Source organism: Anolis sagrei, chromosome 2 (genome assembly GCF_037176765.1).
Source record: "Anolis sagrei isolate rAnoSag1 chromosome 2, rAnoSag1.mat, whole genome shotgun sequence".
NCBI classification, from domain to species: Eukaryota; Metazoa; Chordata; class Lepidosauria; order Squamata; family Dactyloidae; genus Anolis; species Anolis sagrei.
In genome coordinates this window covers 122,447,302-122,469,867 of record NC_090022.1, presented here as the reverse complement: position 1 = coordinate 122,469,867, position 22,566 = coordinate 122,447,302, and the positions used below count along the sequence as shown (strand labels likewise).

The following is a 22,566-nucleotide window of genomic DNA, read 5'->3' as shown; positions in this document are numbered from 1 at the left end:
GTCCAGCCTGCCCCTCTGATTGGGTTCCTGGGAAGGGACGGAAAGACAAAGATGGCGGCGGTATTCCCGGCTGGGCTGCGGTTGCTGGCGGGGCGCCAGGGCTCCTTGCCATGGCGGTGCTGCTGCCTCTGCCACCCTTCGCGGACGAGGGCCACGCAGGCCTCGGGGGAGCCTCCGCGGAGCGGTCCCAGCAAGCCTGGGGTGAGGAGGGGAGCGGGGGAAGGGAGGGAGAGCGAGCTCGGGTGGGCCGCCCTGGGAGCAGGACCTCCGCGCCGGGCTTCCCCACACTGCGGCCCTCCACTTTCCATGAGTCCTGGCCATTGAACAAGCTGGGAGTTGGAGGCCTATACAAGCAGCCCCCAAGTTACGAACAAGAATAATTCTGTAGGTTTGTTCTGAAGTTGAATTTGTATGAAAGTTGGGACAGGTATATTTTCAAGTGTAAGGTAAAGGTTTCCCCTGACGTTAAGTCTAGTCGTGTCTGCCTCTGGATAGTGGTGCTCATCCTCATTTCTAAGCTAAAGAGCCGGCGTTGTCTGTAGACACCTTCAAGGTCATGTGGCTGGTGTGACTTCATGGAGCACTGTTACCTTCCTGCAGAAGCGGTACCTATTGATGTACTCACGTTTGTGTGTTTTCAAACTGCTAGGTTGGAAGAAGCTGGGGATAACAACAGGAGTTCACCCCACCAACCTTTCAGCCAGCAAGTTTAGCAGCTCAGCACTTTAACCCATTGTGCCATCGGGGGCTCTTTTTAAATTGTAACTCCAGACATATAGCTAGATAGAGATACATTAGCTTTGGATAGATAGCATAGGGAAGGGTTAACACCCTGTGTTGTTTCATCTGCTGCTGCCTTTGCCCCAGTTCAAAAGATTTTGCCTCACCTTCTGTCCCTGTGATATTGGATTTTGAAAAATGTGGCTTGTGGAAACAGTGATGATGCGCCAATGGAGACATCTTTTCCCCATGATAACTCTTTCAGGAATGAATTCCTCTTCTGAGAAGTAGATTTCTCTCACTTCCTGTTGTTTCATCCCTGTTCTTAACTCTGAGGCTGGGGACTCACCATACTATAAGTCCCAGGATTGTGTAGCATTGAGCTATAGCAGTTAAAGCAATGTCCAGCTTCAGAAAAGTGACGCTTCTGAAGTGGCAGCGCCCTCTTCATTGGGGCACAGTGGTTAGAGGGAAGGGTTTGGCAAACTCAGCCTTTGCAAGGGGCTAGTCTCTCCCATCTTAGCCCCCAATGAATCCACCCCCCCCCCACCCCGAGTAGTATAAAACATTCAGTAGTCCAGTGAGGGTCAGGCTGGTGTCTGATACTCGTCCCTTTTTCTGACCCTTCATGGCTTCAATAGAGCTGTGTGTTTACCTGACTATTGTCTTCCCTATTGCATTTAGTGCCAGAAAAATAATCTGTCCCTCTCAGCACTAAACTTAAAGTCCAGTTGCGGTTCCCTTGAAGATAAAATGACAGCAGGGTTGCAGTAAGTTTGTACAAAAGAAAATGCTAACTCTTTCCAGCAGAGTTCCAGTAAAGAAAAATAAACAATTTTATCTAAACATAGTGGAAATACAGCTTAATTCAGCACCTTATATGCAAAACAAACAGTCCTTTCCAGGGTGCATAGTATCAACAATCTGCAGGGGGGGAAACGGAGCTTGGCACCTACAGCTACAGTTTGTAAAGAGCTTCAAATGGTATACCAAAACCTCTGTTTTTATACCCTACTAATTGCAGCAAGAGAAATCCCTTTGCCTTTATGCACCTGCATGTGGATTCTTTCTTCACGCACACATCTTCAGTAACCTTGGTGCTGATCCGCATAAAAATCTCACCCAGTTTTCTATAGAGCTTAAAATACCCTACACTACTTGCTGCTAACTCATAAAGGACCACTGGTGTGATGATCTGAAATGTTAAACTCAGATTCTAAATGCAAATCCTCACTTAGGCATGAAAAACAGCTAGTTGATTTTGGGCATATTATTCTCTTCCAACCTCAGAGGAAGGCAATAAATCTTGCCAAGGAAGCAGTCATGAATTTCACTGAGTTTTCTTAAACAATGAATGTGCAGAGGTGCTTTACCATTGCTTTCCCCTGAAACCGAGCCCAGTGCACCTGATTTTCCTTGTCACTCCTGCAACAAAGCAACAGGTAGACTTGACCCTGTCCAGCTTCCAAGATCAGATGGGATCTGGTGCCTTCAGGGTCTTTGGGCTACAACTGAACTAGTAAAGTAGACTGTGTTAAAAAACTACACAGCCGAAATCCAAATCTAGGTGACCTTTTCTAATTTCCCCTTGTAGAGAAGGAGACACATGAGCTTCAACCACTTTCCCAGGTTTTGCAGCTTACCTTTATATCTCCTGGCACTCATTTGGAAATCTTTGGTCTTTTCTTAAGTTATGATGTATTTCAGTCTGAGAAATGAGAAAGGATTCTGTGTGTGCCAGGAAAACTCACAGCAACCCAATGCGGTGTGTGCTTTGCTTCTGAAAAACGTAGCCAGAGAGAACGAGGAAGTGAAATAAAAATTATTTTTATGAGGCAGATTCAGGTCAGTGAACAAATATATTTACATAAGCACCTCCATTTCTTTTCTCTCTTTCCCAGTAGCCTGTAACTTGGAAGACTCTGGCAATCACCTGTGCAATTGGAGGAGGATTATTAGCAACGATGAAATACTTCAAAAAAGAAAAAGAGGAAAGTTGGTATCAATCACCATTGCTTCTCTTCTTGATTCATTACCATCTGGTTGCACAGATACAAACACAATGGTTATGTTCCTTCCTAGAGCAGTAAGAATGTCAGTGTCTTGTTGACTCAGTCAGAAGAGTACTTTATAGAGTACTTCACAAATATGTGTTCAGAACCATTTAAATTCTGCTCGGAGTTGTGTAGTCATTTACTTACCTTTGTTCTTCTTAGTCAGCTTAAGGTTAGTCTAACCAAGTCCTCGCATGTTCAAGCCCTACTATGAGTATCATCTGTAGCACTTTACAGTTTATTATAATGATCCAAAGACAAAGAATGGTCATTTAAGCATTTTGAAGTGATTCCAGAAACCAGCCATCTTAGCTGATGTCTTGGAAACAAGCAAATGAAAACATTAAAAAAAAAAAAACAGGGGAAGGAGCATGTCCCAATTTATTTTCTAAAGCTCTTGTGTGAGATAATCAAAGGGTGCATCTATTTTGGCCATATCATTCATGCAATTTGACTTCACTTTAAATGCCATGACTCAAGCCTATGGAATCATGGGGGTTCTAGTTTTCTATGATCTTTTCCCTTCTCTGCCAAAGAGTGCTGGTGCCTCATACTACAGCTACCAGGATTCAATATTCATGAGCCATGGCAGTTAAAGTGATATCAAACTACATTAATTTGACAGTGTAGATGCACCCTGGAAGGCAAAAATAGGTTCTGAATAATTGTTTTTTTCTCTCCACACTTTTACATTTATTGTTGTCGCTTGCATCAATATTGAATTAGATATTTAACTTTTCAACTCTTCCGACATCTGTAACAGATGTCTCTGGTTGCAGATCTCTTTTAGAAATTGAATTTTGATTTTTCCTATGTTCTTCCTACTATGCTCTGCCACCTCTACTGTGGGAACACCTCTACTGTATATTGAAGTATCCAGAAAATGCAAGAATAGCGACAGTGTAGGCTTTTTTTGTCTTAAGGAGGTGTAGAATCTGGAGTGGATGAAGAATTAGAAAGAAAGGAGAAGCAATAATGTACGATTGCTGCTATGTATGCTCTATAAGAATTATTTGTTTTAAGATGAATAATCGTCAGTTGTGCTGCTGTTTCAGTGTTGGAGAAGGACCGGCACCGGAGTATTGGAAAGCCATTGTTGGGAGGCCATTTCTCACTCACTGATCACAAGGGTGAGCCCAAGTCAGATCGTCACTATCTGGGTCAGTGGGTGCTCATCTACTTTGGTTTTACACACTGTCCTGACATCTGTCCAGAAGAACTGGAGAAAATGATTCTAGCTGTAGATGAAATCGGTGAGTCATTCAGAAAACTGAATTGTCTTTAATGAATAGTAGTTGTATCTATAGTTTTGTTTGCTAGAATAATGCTTGGTATAGAATTGGATCTTGTTCTTCATATTTGGATCCTTTTTTCTTCTATGGGCATTTATAGCAAGGGATAGAATAAGATTTATTATTTATATTGTACTTTTGTTGGATCTGCTGCCTTATTGCACTTAACTGCAAAAAAGTGCATTCCCAATATTGTCCGATTACAGCTCCCAATCAGCCCTAGCAGGAGGAATGTTGAGAGTGTCAATCCAATAACATCTGGCAATCCAATAACATGATTTGCATGGCCATCTGTCAGGGGTGATTTGAATGCAATGTTCCTGCTTCTTGGAAGGGGGTTGGACTGGATGGCCCATGAGGTCTCTTCCAACTCTGATTCTATGATTCTATGATTTCCCAACTCTCAAGAAATTGACACTGAAAAAGTTCAACAGGAAAAATATAGTTTGGGACAGGGGTGAGAGATGTATGCAGCTGAAAGGTATTGTGTAATATTTAAATGTTAATGATATAGTTACCTTGGTCTGTTATAGCAAAACCAGTAATTTTTGACACCTTAAATCTAGGTAATACACATCCCTCTTATGTATTTGAAATTTACTACAGCAGGGAAGAAAAGTTACGGTACGCAGAACTGGTGGGCTATGAGATAAAATCACACACTGGAGATGGATGTTTCCATGTGTGTGTCTGGAGGAGCAGATTCTACTCCTATGCATCACCCAGAAAGAGACAACAAGTTTTCCAAGAGAGCAGGAGATCTTTGGTTTGCAGCAGAATTGGGTGACTAGGGATATAATGAGAAACACTGGCCAACGTAGAATAGGGCAAGGTTTTAGTTAACTGCAAAATGAAGAACAAATGTATGTTTCATATTGAAAGGTATAATGTAAAATGTTCCTGCGCCAATTTGGTGTCTGTCCCCATTAGGAAGGGAATTCCATAATGTGGAAGCAACCACAAAACAACCTGAAATTAGGCAAAATAAAAGAGAGAATAAAAATAGTCTTTTCAGAATATCTTAAAAATTCAATTCTGCTATTTCCAGAAAACTCTCATCACTGGCTACAAGAATATCATCTTTTTAATGAGCTAAACCAAGTTACTATTTTCTAGGACAGCCTTTTCCCCCGATTTTGCATCCTAAAATCCTATTCTAACCATGACTATTCTAGTCTATATGATCAGCTGCCAGGGATGATTAATTTGTAGTACAACAACTGGGAGCCTTACAGAAGGTTGTTCTAGATTATTTATCATCATCATCATCATCATCATCATCACTTTATTTCTTTATTTATGAGGTTTAACAACTGGAAAATAATTTTAGGTCTGGCTACTAGGATATTAATTATTATGTTTTGTGGCTACAGATGCAATCCAGTCTCTGCCCAATGTCACTCCACTCTTTATCACCATTGATCCAGAGAGAGATAATAAAGAAGCAGTTGCTAGATATGTCAAAGGTAACATTAGCTTTTTCTCTTAATATGATATTGTATTGATGCCCTTGGCCTTGCAACCCTGTCCAGAATGGCTGTTGAAGCACTGGAAGGGCCTCTCACAGGTCCCTAATTCAGTTTGATCTAACGAGCCCTGTTTTTATTCCAAGAGTTTTCACCTAAACTGATTGGATTGACGGGTACGAAAGAGCAGATTGATCAAGTGGCTCGAGCCTATCGTGTCTACTATAGTTCTGGCCCCAAAGACGAAGATAATGATTATATTGTGAGTATGATTTTTGAATGTGGTTTTTCTAATTGGACCAGAAACTGATATGCCTGGGGAGGGCTTTATAAAAACACCTCAGTTCTGATTTAATAATTTTGTTAGAAGTGAGTGAAGTGTGTTTTGATGAAATGCCTCGTGTAAAACAGTTGAAGGAGTCCATTGAAAGGAATCTAGGGAGCAGAGAGTGGTTGAGCTGTCATCAATTGACATTTGTAGGCACATAATCTATTGGATGTGGACAGTGTATATATGATTGGGATATATTCTCTTCATAATGGAAAGATCATCTTGTAATAGCAATAGATGATGGGCTTCTATGACTTCAATGTTTCCATTATGTCTACAAGGACATTGTTGCTGAGAAATGTTTGTTTTGAGGCCAGGGAAGAGAACGGTCTGAAAGATAACTTGAAGGCAGTAGTGGGCCTGAAGATGCTTCCTTTGGTGGTTGTAGTTCAGATACCACTTAGAGCATAGGCCTGGGCCTCTTTTCTCATATGAGTTTGTTTTGACAGGCTCACTGACATCCAAAAACTCAAATATGCAGTCTTTTATCAGAAACCTATCTCTCTTATGACTCTGTATCATAGATATTACCTACATGGGTTATTAAAATTGGCAAGAACTGAGACAATTCAGCCACATGAGGGAGCCAGATAGTGGATGGGGTGTATTTTGCAATCCTTCAGCTGGCTAGTTTTCTGCCTGTGCTGTTCCTTTAACAGAGCACTTGGCATAGGCTAGGCTGGCCTCACTGCTCATTTTGATGACAGACAAGGGCCTTTTTATTCAAACAAGGTTTTAATGATGAATTAGTTGCAGGAAGATTTTTTTATTGTAGGGTGTGCTGTATTTTAACTTTATTAGGTTTGTAAATGATTTAACACTAAAAATGCAGTGGTGTTTTAATCTAATAATTTGTTTAATCACATTTTAACTTGTCAGGTTTCTTAGCTATATCCTGGTTTATCAATGTTAATTAGAATTAATTTCTGAAGTGTTGTTAGTACTCCTCCACCACCTGTTCTGGTTCTTCAAAGTAACTTGGCACTGTTCTAATCCTCAGTTATGATATAGGAAGTGGGGAGGGGGAATAACCAGCAAAACGGGGGTGGGGGGTGGTTTTCCTCCTTCAACTCCCTCCCACTGTAAAATGGGCTATCCTTCTCTTTCTGGTGCTCCCTAGTGGCCTCTGCCCAGATAATGGAACAGTACCATAATTTAGATTCCCAATTTTTTCTCCCTTCTTTTTAATCTAACTATGCTACAGAAATAGAGTAGCAGACCCAATTCTCTTCCTCTGGTAACCTAGAGGGGTGCATTTCTTATATCCTATCAAAGAGCTGGAACACTGAATATTTTGTCAGCATGGAAATAGCTAATGCTGCCATCTAAGTTGCACTTTGAGATATTTTATGAACTTGCTCATCTATTTGGGCTATTTTCCCATATTTGACAATGCCTATTTCCAAAAAGCAAGTATCTGAATGGGAAAAAAGGCCAGATGAGGCTAAAATTATTAAGGAAGGGAAGATGTAGCAAAACCCCATTCCTTTGAGGTTTGAGGATGCTGTTGGCTATTCTGCACCATACCCCCTCAAAGCCAGGCTTTATTGTGAGGTGGGAGCATAGGGCTCCTCAGAGAGGTGCTCAAAAATGCTTGGGGCATTTCATCACCATGGATCCAATAGAAGGAAAGTAGATCAGGGCTAGAAGGGATTTTAATTTTTTTTGTGGTGTGCAAGTTTTGAAGTTTGTGGAACCTTAGGATTGACCTCCAACATACTTGATAATTACAATTCTTCCCTTACATTCAGAGAGTGGTGGTTTTCCATAAGAGCCCATTTGAACTCCATGCAGTGACTTCTCAAAGGGTTTCTGAAGAATTCTTTTTCTGCCTGGTTTGGGTGCCTTTGTTCTTTTCTCTTGCAGTGCTCAGTTTTTGTGTCATTTTCACATTCTGGTTTTAGAGCCATTGTACTTGAGACCTCATTTTAAAAAGAAAAACCTATAGCTGAGTTGATAGTTCAGTGAACTAATGGAGTTACTGCTGTGTGTGGGTTATGCTGTTTCCAACTCTCACCCCCAGTTTGTCTTATTTTTCTTGCAGGTGGATCATACCATCATAATGTACCTTGTTGGTCCCGATGGGAAGTTCGTTGATTATTATGGCCAAAACAAGAAGCATTCGGAGATTGCTGCTTCAATTGCTGGACACATGAGACAATTTAAACAGAGTTAGGAGAGGAAAGAAATCTTACTGGAAGCCAAGAATGCTGCCCATCAAGTGAACATAACACAACGGGGATGTGCCTTGAAGATAGGATTGGTTGGATGAAGTACAAGTAATATCCCTTGGTACCTTCCTTATTTCTTTGTGGTTATGACTGTACTCTGAGCTAAGACTCAGAATGAATAAAGAACAGGTGTCATTATACAAAACTATGTGACCAAATACTTTTCTCAGAATGTGCATTGACTCTTGACTTTTTGTGTGGAATGCCTTTGGATACAATACAGGCGGACCTAAGGAAAAGATAATCATTCCTGAATGGTGATCACTCTAGCCTTGGAATTGTTTTTTATACTTGAATTATGATTTGTTGTAATGCTAAAAGACTATATGTAGATTTAATAACTGAAGTGAGCAGTACTCCTGATGCCATTTATGGGACTAGCCTTGCCTGAGATGTGAATGTCTTTTACTTACATCAGTGGCATCACCATCACTTCAAAGGTGACATTTTCTGACAGCTAAAGAAGCTGTCTTTTGGAATTGTTATTAATATATATGAAATTGCTAGTGTAGCTTATAAGAGGACTAGCAAACCTGTCATTCCTTCCATATGTTGGAATATAGACTCTCATCATCCCTAACCAGCATGGGTTCAAGTTGGAAATGATAGGAATTGTAGCCTAACGTCATGTAGAAAGCTACGGGTTCCCTGTTCCTAGCTTATGACATAACCCCAGAGCACTGAGTAACTCTCTATATAGAGGGATTATTGATCAAATAAAATCACATGTGTTGTACTGACACTGAAATAAAGTATAAAAACCTCTAGAGCTTATGTTGTTTTCTTCAGATCTCTAATCAGCTAAAATGAATGTTGCCCTTGAAACATTGTGCCTATCTTTGAGGGGGTTTGTACTTCTCATTCAGTAGGATGAAATTGCTGGATTCAAGTATCATGGATGAGCACTGCTACCAGATGCCATCCAAGTTCAGTCTCCTCTGCTACAATGCTACCAATCTTCCAGTTGGCATGTTAAAATGGATAAATAATCCATCTGATGGGCTGTTAGGAATTATGGGAGTAGAAGTCCAAAGCACCTGGAGGGCCAAAGTTTGCTCACGTCTGCTGTGACCAAAGTTTTAGGCAGCTCAATGAAATGTACATCATTTTTGTAATAAAAAAATGCCATAGAGAATGTGCACATTTGGAGCTATTAAATTTCTATCACTTGGCATAAATTGTTGGAAGATTGCTAATCATCTCCCACACTCAACCTCACCACTGCTTTTACAGATTTGCTTTCTGTTTTAAGCTGCCTCTGGGAAGAACTGGTCCCTTTGGAATGTGCCTTGAGAGATTTTTTTCCAGCAAGTGGTACTGTAATGTAAGAGGCTTCCTATAGAACTGAAATATCTTCTTTGCTTCTAAGATACCAGATGGAAAAAGGCAAAGTCTCTTTTTATCTAAGTGTCCACCAGGAATTTCCTTGGGTTAGTATGTGCTGAATGCTTTGGGGGCTTCGTTAGAATTTGTTCTTCATTCTCAGCTGTTAAGGATTGCGATGTAAAAGTGCAGCTCCTTTCTCTTTTCCCCTCTGTGTTCATGCAGGTAAGACAGAGTGATACATTGACTATCTTAGAATATACGTGCATATACTAAAGTATATGTGAAAATTCCTGGCATTTCATAAAGAATACTATATTTTTAAAGCCTTTGTACCATTTAAACATTCCTTGTCCAAAAATTTCAAGACATGATCCTTCATCTGCATTTTGTTGGTAGCTAGCTATATCTTTAATGTGTTTGAGTCTATGTCCACAGACTCCTTAGAATGCATACAATCCTCCCCCAGCCTCTCCAGGAAGATTTTTTCCAAGCTACTTCAGGTTCTTTTATGCTGAGAACATGGGGCGTGATTCAAGGGGTCAATATTACCAGTTGTTGGAGCTCTGGTTCCAACAACTGGTTGTGAGGCTGCTGCAGTCAGTTTCCTTGGATGGCATTACAGCAGGGGATTATATTTTCATCTCGGAATGGAAGTGAGAAGTAGATTATGAATTAAAGTAAAGCTTTTTTGTTGGAACTCCTTTAACACTGGACTCTTTTCAAAGGTATCAGTTTGAGTTAAAATGGCAAAAAGCAAAAGTTACAAAAATAGTTCAATTTCACAAAGGCTTAATAAATAAAATTTACAGTTCAGGTTTATGTGCATGATATATTTAAATGAAATGCCAAATAAATAAAATGTGCAATGTAGTTCTTTAGAGATGCATATTCCTCAGCTAAGTGATACCTAGCTAAGAGACATCTTTGGACAGTAGATCTAAAACAGCAAACATCTTTTAGAAGAGCTTTGAAAACCTGCATTATGAATATGTTTGGTAGACAAATACAAAATTAGAAAATATTTCTCAGGGCTTTGAAAAGTCTGTAAGACTCAAGCAAAATGCTAACCAAAAGAGGAGTGAGGGGGAAGGTAATTGGTGCAGAATCTATGGGCCTGCTTATGGCTTTGCAATAGGGCACTGAAAATCTTACAGACATTCAGACTAGGTAGAGAGCATCTTGGTATGGGCAACATGCCATCATGTTCTGTCAACGCCCTGGATGGAGCAATATAGAATAAAGCTGTCCAAGGTGCTGAATGGAGAAGGGCTCCCCTAGACACCACTTCAGTCAAGAGTCACTTTAGCTTCCTGTGGATTTTCTCCAGCCATGATTGTGGAATCAGTTGGAAAAATGTTTGATCTATGTCTCCCATTTTATTGGGATGAGTGTATAAGTATGACACACTTAGCAGGTTGCTCTATTTCAGGCATGGGCAAAACTTTGGCCCTCCAGGTGTTTTGAACTTCAATTCCTAGAAAGCCCAGACAGTTTACCAGCTGTTAGGAATTGTGGTCGTTGAAGTCCAAAACACCTGGAGGGTCAAAGTTTGCCCATGCCTGCACTACCTCCTAAATAGAAGTGCAAGGGAAAGATCTGTGACTGGAGAGCATGGGACTTCTGTGGTAGCTTCTGGAGTGCAGGGCTTGGAGAGAAGGGAGGAGTCATGGTGGAGTTCATGAGCTAGATACTGTTTCAGAATTTTTCAGTCTCCTACCAGAGCTGGAAGAAACATTAACAACCTTAGATATGCAGATGACACCACTTTGATGACCAAAAGTGAGGAGGAGCCGAGGAGTCTTCTAATCAAGGTGAAAGAAGAAAGCGCAAAATCTGGGTTGCAGTTAAACATAAAAAAACCAAGATTATGGCAACAAGAATGATTGACAAATGGGAAACAGGGAGAAAACGTGGAGGCAGTGACAGACTTTGTATTTCTAGCTGCAAAGATTACTGCAGACACAGTGCAGCCAGGAAATCAGGAGATGCTTACTTCTTGGGAGGAGAGCAATGACCAATCTTGATAAAATAGTGAAGAGACATCACACTGGGAACGAAGATCCGCATAGTTAAAGCAATGGTATTCCCCATAGCCACCCACGGATGTGAGAGCTGGACCATAGGGAAGGCTGAACGAAGGAAAATAGATGCTTTTGAACTGTGGTGCTGGAGGAAAGTTCTGAGAGTGCTTTGGACAGCGAGAAGATCCAACCAGTCCATACTACAGGAAATAAAGCCTGATTGCTCATTGGAGGGAAGAATAGTAGAGGCCAATATGAAGTACTTGGCCACATCATGAGAAGAAAGGAAAGCTTAGAGAAGACAGTTATGCTGGGGAAAATGGTAGGAAAAAGGAAGAGGGACTGACCAAGGGCAAGATGGATGGATGGTATCCTTGAAGTGACGGGATTGACCTTGAAGGAGTTGGGGGTGATGATGGCCAACAGGGAGCTCTGGTGTGGACTGGTCCATGAAGTCACAAAGAGTCGGAAACGACTGAACAAATGAACAACAAAAAAACCAGAGCTGGGTACCTAGTGTCCTTTGCAACATACAACAAATACAGCATTATCTTCTTTCCATGTACAAAGGAAAATGCATAGAGCTGGGGTGGCTGGTGGTTTGTTTTTATTAAAAAGCCCTTTCAAGACTCTGAGGCTGGCCAAGGGGCTTTAGGGAGAAAATGCATTGCTTTTCCTGGGACCAGTGTCATTGGTGGATGTGATCAAAACTTTCAAATCACAATGTTTAAATTATGAGCTCCATTCTTCTGTTTGTAGTGAGGGTGTGAAACCCTCCATTTTTTACGCTGGTGGAATAGGTAAAGAAAAGTCCTAGAGGAAGGCAGATTGTGGTGGTTCAAAAAGACCCAGGATTGGCATATTGCTTTCTTTTGGCATGATCATTGTGCTATCTCATTATCTTCAGGCAGAAGTTAACTTGTTACAGTGTTTCCCAAACTTTGGCCCTCAAGATGCTTTTCTCTTTAGCTTCCATAATTCTAGACTGTTGGCCAAGCCGGCTGGTTTTTTTTTTTTTTTTGGGGGGGGGGGGGTGAAGTCTGTGGACCACCATTTGGGAACCACTAGCCTATGGCAATAAAAAGTAGCATGACTTTTTACAACATTTGTGGGGTTTCAAAGTAAGAGTGTCTACCAAAGTGTTCAGAGTAGTGAGATCAACAATATTCCTGCCTTTATATAAAGAGAAGCTTCTTTTTGGGAGGGGGAGGGGGTGAGCGGGTAGGGCGCTTGTTAAGGCAACAAATTCATTGCTCCTCTCTGCCCTTTAGAGTTTTACTTTTGTCAGCACTTTCTTGGCTTTAGGCATTGGAGATCTTCTTACACTAAGGGACAACTGCTGCATTCCAAGGGGGGGAACGGATTCCTTCTGGCACTCCTTCCACTTTCCATAAAGTTCTACAAATAACTAGGGAGTCAATGTCAGTGGGAAGGAGACAATTCCTTTCTGTGGTGCTTTGTCTGTCTGCCTTAATCATGACCTACGCAATCAGAAGAGCCCCTCAAAGCCGCTGAAAGTTGTGGGAATGCCAATCATCCTTGCAGGTCTTTGTTTTCCTTGTTCATTGTATGCCTACAAGTTGTTTACAGCCTGTGGCAATTCTAAAGCAAACCTTTTCTTGGCAAGATTTGTTCAGAAGTGGTTTGCCATTGCCTTCCAATTAAGCCAGGCATCCTCAAACTGTGGCCCTCCAGCTGTTTGGGCCTCCAACTCCCAGAAGTCTTAACAAGCTTGTTTGTCAGGAATTCTAGGAGTTGAAGGCCCAAACAGCTGGGGGGCCGCAGTTTGAGGATGCCTGAATCAGGCCAAGGAAGTGTATTTTTTTCAAGGATACCCAGTAGATTTGATAGCTGAACAGGGATTTGAAACCTGGACTCCAGAGTGGTTGGCCAACATTCAGACTTATCGTGTCAGAAGTGAGCTGAGAGTACAGTTATAATGTATTTAAAAACACAAAGTTAAAAGAACTTGCCATTGTACTAAATGCCCTTTTAGTACAATGCTAGCCACTTGGAATGCCTCTGGTGTCGTAAGAAGGTCCTCCATTGTGCATGTGGCAGAGCTCTGACTGCATTGTAGTAAGTGGTCTGTGGTTTGCTCTTCTCCACACTCACATGCTGTGGACTCCACTTTGTAGCCCCATTTCCTAAGATTGGCTCTGCACTTCGTGGTGCAAGAGTGCAGTCTGTTCAGGTTTTCTTCCAAATCACCCAGCCTTCTGTGTGCCCAGGGGGGAGTCTCTCATCTGGTATCAGCCATGGATTGAGGTTCTAGGTTTTAGCCTGCCACTTTTGGGCTCTCACTTGCTGAGGTGTTCGAGTATCTCTGTAGATCAAAGAAACTAAGCTATTTCTTGATTTAAGGCATTGGCATGCTGGCTGATATCCAAACAGAGGATGGGCTGGAGATGCCATTGCCTTGACCCTTTCATTATTTGCTGCTACTTCCTGATGGATATCAGGTGGTGTAATACTGGCTAAACAGTAATTTCTCCAGTAGTATGGGGCATAAATATCCTGTGATAATTTAAGTCATTCCTGTGATTTAAGTCATTCCTGTGATAGATATTTTAGCTGAATAACTTTCTGCTCAGAAAAGGTACGAAGATGTGATGAGTTTCCCCATTACTGTTCTAAAGCTTTCATCGATGAAGACCGATGTACTAAAATTATCATCATATATACTCTTAGAAAAGGCAGTGCTTGATTATTATTTCTTGTATGGCTGGGGTGTTCTGGATGGCCTTGTCCAATGCTATGATTATATGATTCTATATAGTTTAAAGGGAGCTGTGTGCTGGGGTGAGGAACACATCAGGTTTGTTGACATATTAAAAACTCTTTAGCAGGAGAATCTGATTCTTTTTTTAAAAAAAAAGGAGCCACATGGTGTAGTGGTTTGAGCACTGGAATATGACCTGGAGACCAGGTTTCAAATCTCTGCTCAGCCATGGAAACCTACCCTTCCAGTCTCAGGGAAACATAATGGCAAACCCTCTCTGTTTGCCAGCCAAAGCCCGTGATAGGTTCATTTTAGGATTGCCATAAACTGGAAATGACTCAAGCACATGACAACAAAAACAATCCTACATACCTCAGTTAAGTTTGAGCATGTTCACTTATCAAAGATAGTTGAATATCATATTTCTGTAAAACTGGTGAGGGAAGGGGCAGGAAAAGGAATGAAGAATCTCCCCACTCCAAAAGGCATAGCTGGTTGCAGTACCAATAAGTACCAATGTTTGTAAGCTTTCAGAAAGTAACTGATAGAGCTAGCCCGATTACATTATAGGAGGCCAATAAATAAATCACAATTACCATTATATGGCATGTGGCATTACACAACGAATATTGTAAGTGAGAGGGAAGTAGAGGAATAACTTCTATAATGGAAATTAAGGAACTATTCATACATATTTCTCAGCCTGCTTTTTTTTTCTTTTTAACACTGTGGGAAGATAGACAAAATAGGGAAAAAAGTAGGAGAAACTTAAAACCACAGGAATGACAATAAATAGAGGACACCTGATATCCTTACAGAAAATGTTCCATGCGTCTTGGAATCTTGCTTATTAAATTCTTACTACAATTGGTACAAGATAAATCTGTAACATTGGGGACAGATGAAGATAACAAAAGAAGCTGCTGAAAGTGGCTAGCTATTTTCCAAATGTCCCCAACATTTGGAAAATAGCTTGGTGATAATAGGCACAGGATACTTCACAAAGTACAGTGTAACCCTTACATCCATGTGTGATACATTCTTGAACAGTGAAATCATGGATAACAGCAAACCCTATTGTTTTTAATAGGACAAACAGCAAATGTACCAAGAAGAGGGTGCAGCTTGTACAGGAGACCTTAAGTGAATAAATGAAAGTATGAATAAGTGACACCATATATATTGATTCCACAAATGAAGGGGCTTATCATACTGTATACATGAGAGGAAGGGTGATAATGGCTCTCTTCCACTGCAAGGTCACAAATTTATAAGATAAGTTATCTATAATAGGAATCCAAAAAAGAGAATAATTTAAACTGTTGCATTAATTTTTTTAACATGAAATTGAATTCAAACTGGAGATATCTCCTTCTCACCTTGGGACAGAAACAACCTACACTGCAGCAATAAAGCCATCTTGCATGTCAACACCTTGTTTCCGCTGTCTTATGGCAAACAGATCCTGTGTTGATAATGTCTTATGTTTCTGCAAGTATAAAGTGTGTCAGCTACTTGAGAGGTCTCTGAGGAAGAGGACAGTGTGAAGTGTAGAGCTGCAAAACAAACACTCCTGATTTAATAAGGATCAAATATGACTGAGAATATTTAAGGTGCCAGCAGGAAATGAAAGAAAGGCAACTTTTTCAGTTTCAAAATCTCATTTTTAAAAAGAGGAAAAGGTAATGCTGCATGACATTTGAGCAAGTCATCACACGACCCTTATTTTTAATTAAAATACCCTTTTGTAATCATAATGCAGTCTTTTGCATTATTGATCACTACTGTAGTCAGTCATTCCTAGTGATTGCATTATTTTAATGTTTGATCACTTATGTTTTTAGTAACTTGGAGTCTGATGGGGTCCTATGGCTGCCACAGAAGGATTGCAAGGACTTAATAACTAGCATAAGCTATGTTGTTATAACTGAGGCATACCAGTTATATGTTGTTATAACTGAGGCATGTAGAAATCTATGCATAAAAAGAAAATTGGAGCCAATCAAAAAGATTGTATAACAATGAATAACACTTAACTGTGGAACAACCTCAGGATTGTGGCAAGTTTCCTTTGTTGAATCGGCTGACAGTACACTTCCAGTGTCACTATACATGTTTCCTGCTTTTCCATATATGTTTCCTTTCTACACACACACATACACACACATTCGGAACTGTCTTGTTAATGTTTCTCCATTGGGATGGAAATTACAAACTTGCTTAATAGCATAAGATCTGCCATTTTTTAAAAGTGGAAGGCAGTGATGCTGGCAGGGCTTCTTAAGCTTGTTTGACTTGTGACCCCCTTTTACCTGACTTTGTTTAAGAGAAGGCAGGGAGACAAGCATGCATGGGACAAGAGGCACCCAGTTTGGAGTACCAACCCAGAAGCTGTGTGATAAATCAAAGGCATTATTTTAATAGATATGGGAAGGAGAGAATTGGCAGTAGGATGTATCCAGTTGGGAGTTTGGTGTTTGAAGACGTTAGTTAGGAGTTTTGAAGGGGAAGGAAGGAAGGAAGAGTTTTGGTAACTGTTTGTTAAGAAGATACCTCTTTGAGGAAAATAGTTCAAGTTTTCTGGGAGAATGAGTTCAAGTTTTCTGGGAGAATTTAGTAGGCCTCTATGGTGTTAAGAGTGTTGGTGTGGAAGGGAGATTCAAAAGGTCCAAAATAACCTGCTTGTATTCCTTTGTGTGGAACATTGCTTTTAAGAAATCAAGTTAAAAGACCATTCTCTCTGAAAAGTAAAAAAGCCTTACAAGTTATTTGAAACCACTATGCATCTTTACTCTTCAAGAACAAAATAAACATCATATTCTTGTTTTATTTCACCGGGAGAGTTTGTGTGGCTTTTTAAACATTCTATTGAAGGAGGTGGCATATGAAACAATAAATTGGGGCAGGAACAAGAAACCTTAATAATTAATTGGTTGCAGCAAAGTAATATTTAATATACAGTGGCGGGGTCCCACTGTCCTGCCTTGTGTGTGAGGGTGTGTGTGTCTCTGGTCCCCTCATGGCTTCGCCTGGGCCAGACCACAGCAACAATCTTTATTGCAGTCAGCATCTTGGCATAAGGATAGAGATTCTATATGTTATTCATGTAGTGTCCGGAATAGTAACTCTTTGGATGGTGGCTTTAGTAATCACATAAGGAATTGCACATTATTTGCAGCACCCTGTGCACTATCCAAGTGTTTCTCTTCAACTGCAGTCTGTTTCAAATCTATTTTAAAAAATCTATTTTGAAGTATTTAGAAGTATTTGTATAAAATAGTGTTATCTGAAAAGCTGCCCTCCCTGTTTAGCCTATGCCATCCTGTGCAAGGGCATAATGACGGAAGCTCCTCTGGAATGAGATGTTGTAGTCCCATTTGTCTCCTTCCAAAGCAATTGCATTCCTGGTATGCAGCAGGGAGTGCCATAAAAAGGGCCTTCTCCAATGGAATGACAATGTCCAGCTCAAGACTAAAGGCTTGAGACATTCCAATGGAGAAGGACAGCACAGGTGGGCTTCGCTGCAGCCAGCCCATCCAGAAAGGGAAGAGCAGAAGTAAAGCAAACTTTAATGGCAAGGCCATAATAAGAGTTAAAGAAGAGTGCCAGAATCCCATGCTTTGTGCTATAAACAACTCCAAGAAGGGGACAAGGGCTGGGATGTTGAATTTAAGAGAATTCAACATGTTTAGCTGCAACTGGACTCAATATTTGTTGTTTGAGACAACTAAATACCTGCATTTTAAGGCAAAAGGTGTGGTTAATTTAAAGATAATTTGTTTTAAATATTCTTAAGATGTCTTGCTAACCAAGAAATGAGCCTGGAATTCCATTGAGTTGATACTGCCAGTGTGTCAGGTGTCGGAATGTCATATGTAAACAAGGTAAAGCAAATAATACTCAACAAAACTACTGAGATTGTAAAATAATACTGGAGGCTTTACTGGAAGGGAGTATACTTTATATATTTGCAACTCAATTGAATTTAGCAGAAAAAGCTTCCTAGAGCAAGGATAGTTCCTAAGCAAAAGCAGAGAGAAGATACAGCATGATTATTTTTAACCCAGTCCTCCAGTAAATTAAGAGCTTGCTCTAAAGCAAACCTCCTTTCTCGTTATTTATCTATTTTATTTTATTTCCTCTAAAACAGTGGTTCCCAACCTTTTTTTGACCAGGGCCCACTTGACCAGTGCCCAATTTGACCAGGGCCCACTTGAACAGGAACCACTTGAACAGGACCACTTGATTGGGGATCACTTTGACCAGGGACCACATTGACCAGGGACCACTCTCCAACATTAGTACCAAAGGGGCTGGTCAGCTCTGCGGAAAGGAGCAGAAATAAAATAAAATAGATAAATAACGAGAAAGGAGGTTTGCGAGCCAGATTTTTCTTCTCACGGCCCATAGGTTAAGAATCACTGATCTAAACCATCAATGGCAGCCATGTTTTCAGGCTTATTATCTTAAAAGAAGTGGATGAGATTATTTAGTTTTGTCTGTTTGGCAAAGCAGTTTTGAGGGATGGAAAATGCTTCTTGGTGTTGCACCTCAGAGTAGAATCACCTTGCTGAAAAACACCAAACTGCACACAGCCTTTATGGTTTATTAAAAATAAAAGATAAAAAGTTCTTAAAAGCAAAGGTAATGTTTCAAAAGATCAGGATAACATAGCACTTGAAGCATAATCCAATAGGCATCAGCAAAGCAAGACTCAAGGGAACATGACAAAGTCCTGGAACCATGAACACAAAGACTGTAAGGTAAATCCAGCCTAGCTTAGGCAAGCTCCTTAGGTAAACGCGAAAGTTGCTTTGACAAAGATCTGGTCTCAAACGCCCTGTTTAATACCCTTTGCAAAACATGAAGCCATTTCTTTGGCCTCTGGCCTCCCTGTTGTTAGCTATCTTTTCACTCCTTCGATCACGGAATTCCAACCGGGTGGCCCTATCTAAAGTTCCCGTATCATAAAGGTCAATCTGCTCATTAACAAGCTGAGAACCAGGCAAAGAGCAATCCTCCTTCTCGGAGTCAATCTGCATCTGGCTGCTATCTTCTGTATCAACACTCTCATGCCTTGCTGTGGGAAACTGCACTTCTTCACTATCTATAGGAGGGACATCTTGAACCAAACTGTGACCCTGAGTCCCATCATCTTTGTCAGAAACACTCTCTGATTCCAGCTGTGTCACAACACTTGGTACATTCTAGCTGAACATTACATTGCTCCTAATAAAGATGTGGATGTTCTGTTGTGCATTTGATTAAACAATTCCCTTGACTGTTCAATCTAATCCATGGCCTAAAAATACTATGTCCCTGCACTTTGCTACTGTTCACAAAATTGTGGGAAAGCTTTAGAGATCTTCAGATCTCTTCTCCAGTCAATACGTTACTCAACCCACCTCCCCAATCCCAACTGGTTCTATTAATATTTAGCCTGATCCCAGATTATCTGTTTTGAACTTGATTATATGAGGCAGGATCTACACTGTCCTATATCCCAGAATCTGATCCCAAATTATCTGCTTTGGATTATACAGAGGCTGCACTAAATCCTGGATCTGATCCCAAATTATTTGCTTTGAATTGGGTTATATGAGTGCACATTGCCAGATAATCTGGGACAAACAAATAAGATCCTGGGATATAGGGCAGTGTAGATTCAGCCTGATGGAGCCCAATGTGGCACAGTGGGTTAAACAGCTGTGCTGTTGAACTTGTTGACCAAAAGGTCAGAGGTTCAAATCCAGGAAGCAGGGTGAGCTCCCTCTGTTGCCCCCAGCTTTTGCCAACCTAGCAGTTCGAAAACATGCAAATGTGAGTAGATCAATAGGTACCACTTCAGCGGGAAGGTAACAGCACTCCATGCAGTCATGCCAACCACATGATCTTGGAGGTATTGCTGGACAATTTCCGCTCTTTGGCTTATAAATGAAGATGAGCACCAACTCCCAGAGTCGGACATGACTAGACTTAATGCCAAGGGGAAGCCTTTACTTTTACCTTAAAATTCAGCCTGAGTCTACACTGCCAAATAATCTGGGATAAACAGGTAATCTGGGATCAGAATCTGAGATATAGGGCAATGTAGATCCAGCCTGAGAAATTATTCTTGCCTAAATATATTTGACCTTTCCTTAACCCAATATTTCAAATATTTCATCTACGATTGTTGAAAATGGTCTGTGTTCTATTGTTAATCCTGACTAGAGTAAACCCACTGAATCAATGGGATTTACCTTTTATTGACACACCACTGAGCCACAGATTCAATGATTATATTTTATATAGAATTAACCAACAGCATTCAACACAATAAAAGCTTTAGTATCCAATATTCCCTGATAGAGCTCTGCTCAAATATTTTATTTGTATAAGATTACATAGGCAATACTTTAAAAAATACAATTTGGATTCAGTTCAAATTTTGTGAATAGTTTCACAAAAACTTAAAATCCCTATATTGTTGCCAGTGACATGTGAGTATTAATGCAAAACCACCATGTAGATAACAACTTACCATTTTGAGAGATTCCCGCCGTATGAATTAATGTCACAATTTGGCACAGCGATAGATATTCCTTGGTTCATTAATGTCAATGTGTTATTCTGTAGGACTGAGTTCATATTGTTGTTGTTGTTGTTGTTGGTCTCATTTTATTTATACTACAAAGAAATTCTGAAAGGCATGAGTCCATTGTTAGTCAGATTCATAACTAGTATATGCCACAGCCATATGCAAATACAGACTAGATTAGAAGGCATAACAGAGCATCTCACTTGAGGTGGACTACACTGAGCACCTTTAACCATTTTTCTTCTTCTGTTGCTTCTACTTAATGCTGTTTTCACTTACCACGAATAACTGACAATCTTTTGTTTGCCCTTGTATTTTACAAGTTGGATTTCTCGGGCTGAGAAATACTGACAATACAGGCACAATTGAATGTGAAGATGGGCTCCCACTTTACAACATGGGGTCTGATTTAAGCTGATTTATATCTGGTCCAAAGAGCCCTTCCACTACCAGCAAATTAGCATATGGTATGCGGACTGCTATACCAGTGTAACATCATGTAATAATACATTAAAGTAGTATTAGAATTCCAGACACATGACACCAGCACTAATGTAGTTGAAGGGTACCATTCCTACTTCGTAAACAGGTCTAAACTGGTTTAAATCTCTCATAATTGTTTTAGGAGTGTAGCAATAATAGCTCAATGCTGTAATCCAAGGAAACATGATAGGATTCTGTAACTGGCTATTTACATTTCTCTGTACATTCATATCTGTTTCTTTATAGATGGCTTGTTTATAGTAGGGATGGCTAACTGCTGGTCATGGGTTCACATCTAGCTCCCAGAAGAATTTTTATTTGTTTCTGATAGTCATAACTATGAAATCCTAATCTGTTGCTAATAATTGCTAGTCATGAGTAAGGCAGTTATCCAGAAAACTAGACTTCAAGGACCCTAGATGACAAACTACACCCCACTCCAGGATATCAAAGTTGACTATCCCTGGTATATATTAACCAAATAGTTAATTAAACGCCATCAGGAAATGATGTGGCATCCACAGAGTATGGCAACTGTTGAATAGACAATATCTACTGTGTAACAGTTATAGACTAGCTACCCAATGCAATACTCACTGAATGGGGACAAAGAGCAGGATTCTTACTGCTTGTAGTTCAGAGTTTTCTTCTTTCATCTTAGCTTTCCAGTATGTAGTAAAACTTGCTAAAAAGCAGGGAAAGATGATGTCTCTTTGGAACTCAGATTCATCATTGCTGCCTGATCCTAATTCTTCTGACCATCAAAAAGCCCAACAAAGTTCCTGTCCCTACATCTGAAGCCTAGCATGAAATTGATGTGTCTTCAGGAGCATCTCAACTTTCCATGGACATCTAATACAAGCATGACAGTACATTCAAAAGGCGTTTGACCACCAAAGACTGCAGCTAAAAAAAGACAGAGCTCATTCTTCAGGCTTAAGCGGATTCTAAGAATTCATCTTTCATGAGGGATGTGATTGTTTATTGCCAATTTTGAGTGACCTAAGATGAAAGAAAGGACAGTATGCTCCCAAGTCTATCTGGAGCTGGATGAAAGTGACTTGCTGGGGATATAACCTTGGCATCTGTAGCTCCTACCACTTTCACCTGTTTCACAAACCACTTATCTTTTTTTAGTTAAAGAAAATAACTTTAAAAACTCTAAAAAGTTGCAGTGTTGAATGTTGTCATGGTTTAAGGTTGAGGCTGAGTGCAGAATTCCCATGAAGGTGAGCAGCAAATGATGCAGCTTTTAGATATTGTACTGGTATTATTGAACTTTTTTGCCTGGGGGTTCAACTGAAGAAGACTCCAGCATAAATATGTACAGTACTGTTATT

At 40.3% G+C, this 22,566-nt stretch overlaps 1 protein-coding gene across 2 annotated transcripts; it reads left to right on the top strand.

The window, feature by feature from the left end:
* The first annotated feature begins 7 nt into the window (after window positions 1-7).
* On the top strand, window positions 8-8,861 carry SCO1 (synthesis of cytochrome C oxidase 1). Of its 2 annotated transcripts, none has more exons than XM_067463817.1 (6): window positions 8-201; window positions 2,625-2,715; window positions 3,830-4,027; window positions 5,440-5,532; window positions 5,679-5,794; window positions 7,908-8,861. In XM_067463817.1, exons 1-6 carry the CDS (start codon window positions 52-54, stop codon window positions 8,037-8,039), a joined length of 780 nt encoding a protein of 259 aa, XP_067319918.1. In that variant the 5' UTR covers window positions 8-51; the 3' UTR covers window positions 8,040-8,861. The 2 variants fall into 2 exon arrangements, with proteins under 2 accessions (XP_067319918.1, XP_060620523.1); XM_060764540.2 differs by having other exon boundaries at window positions 112-201; window positions 2,622-2,715.
* Window positions 8,862-22,566: the final 13,705 nt, after the last annotated feature.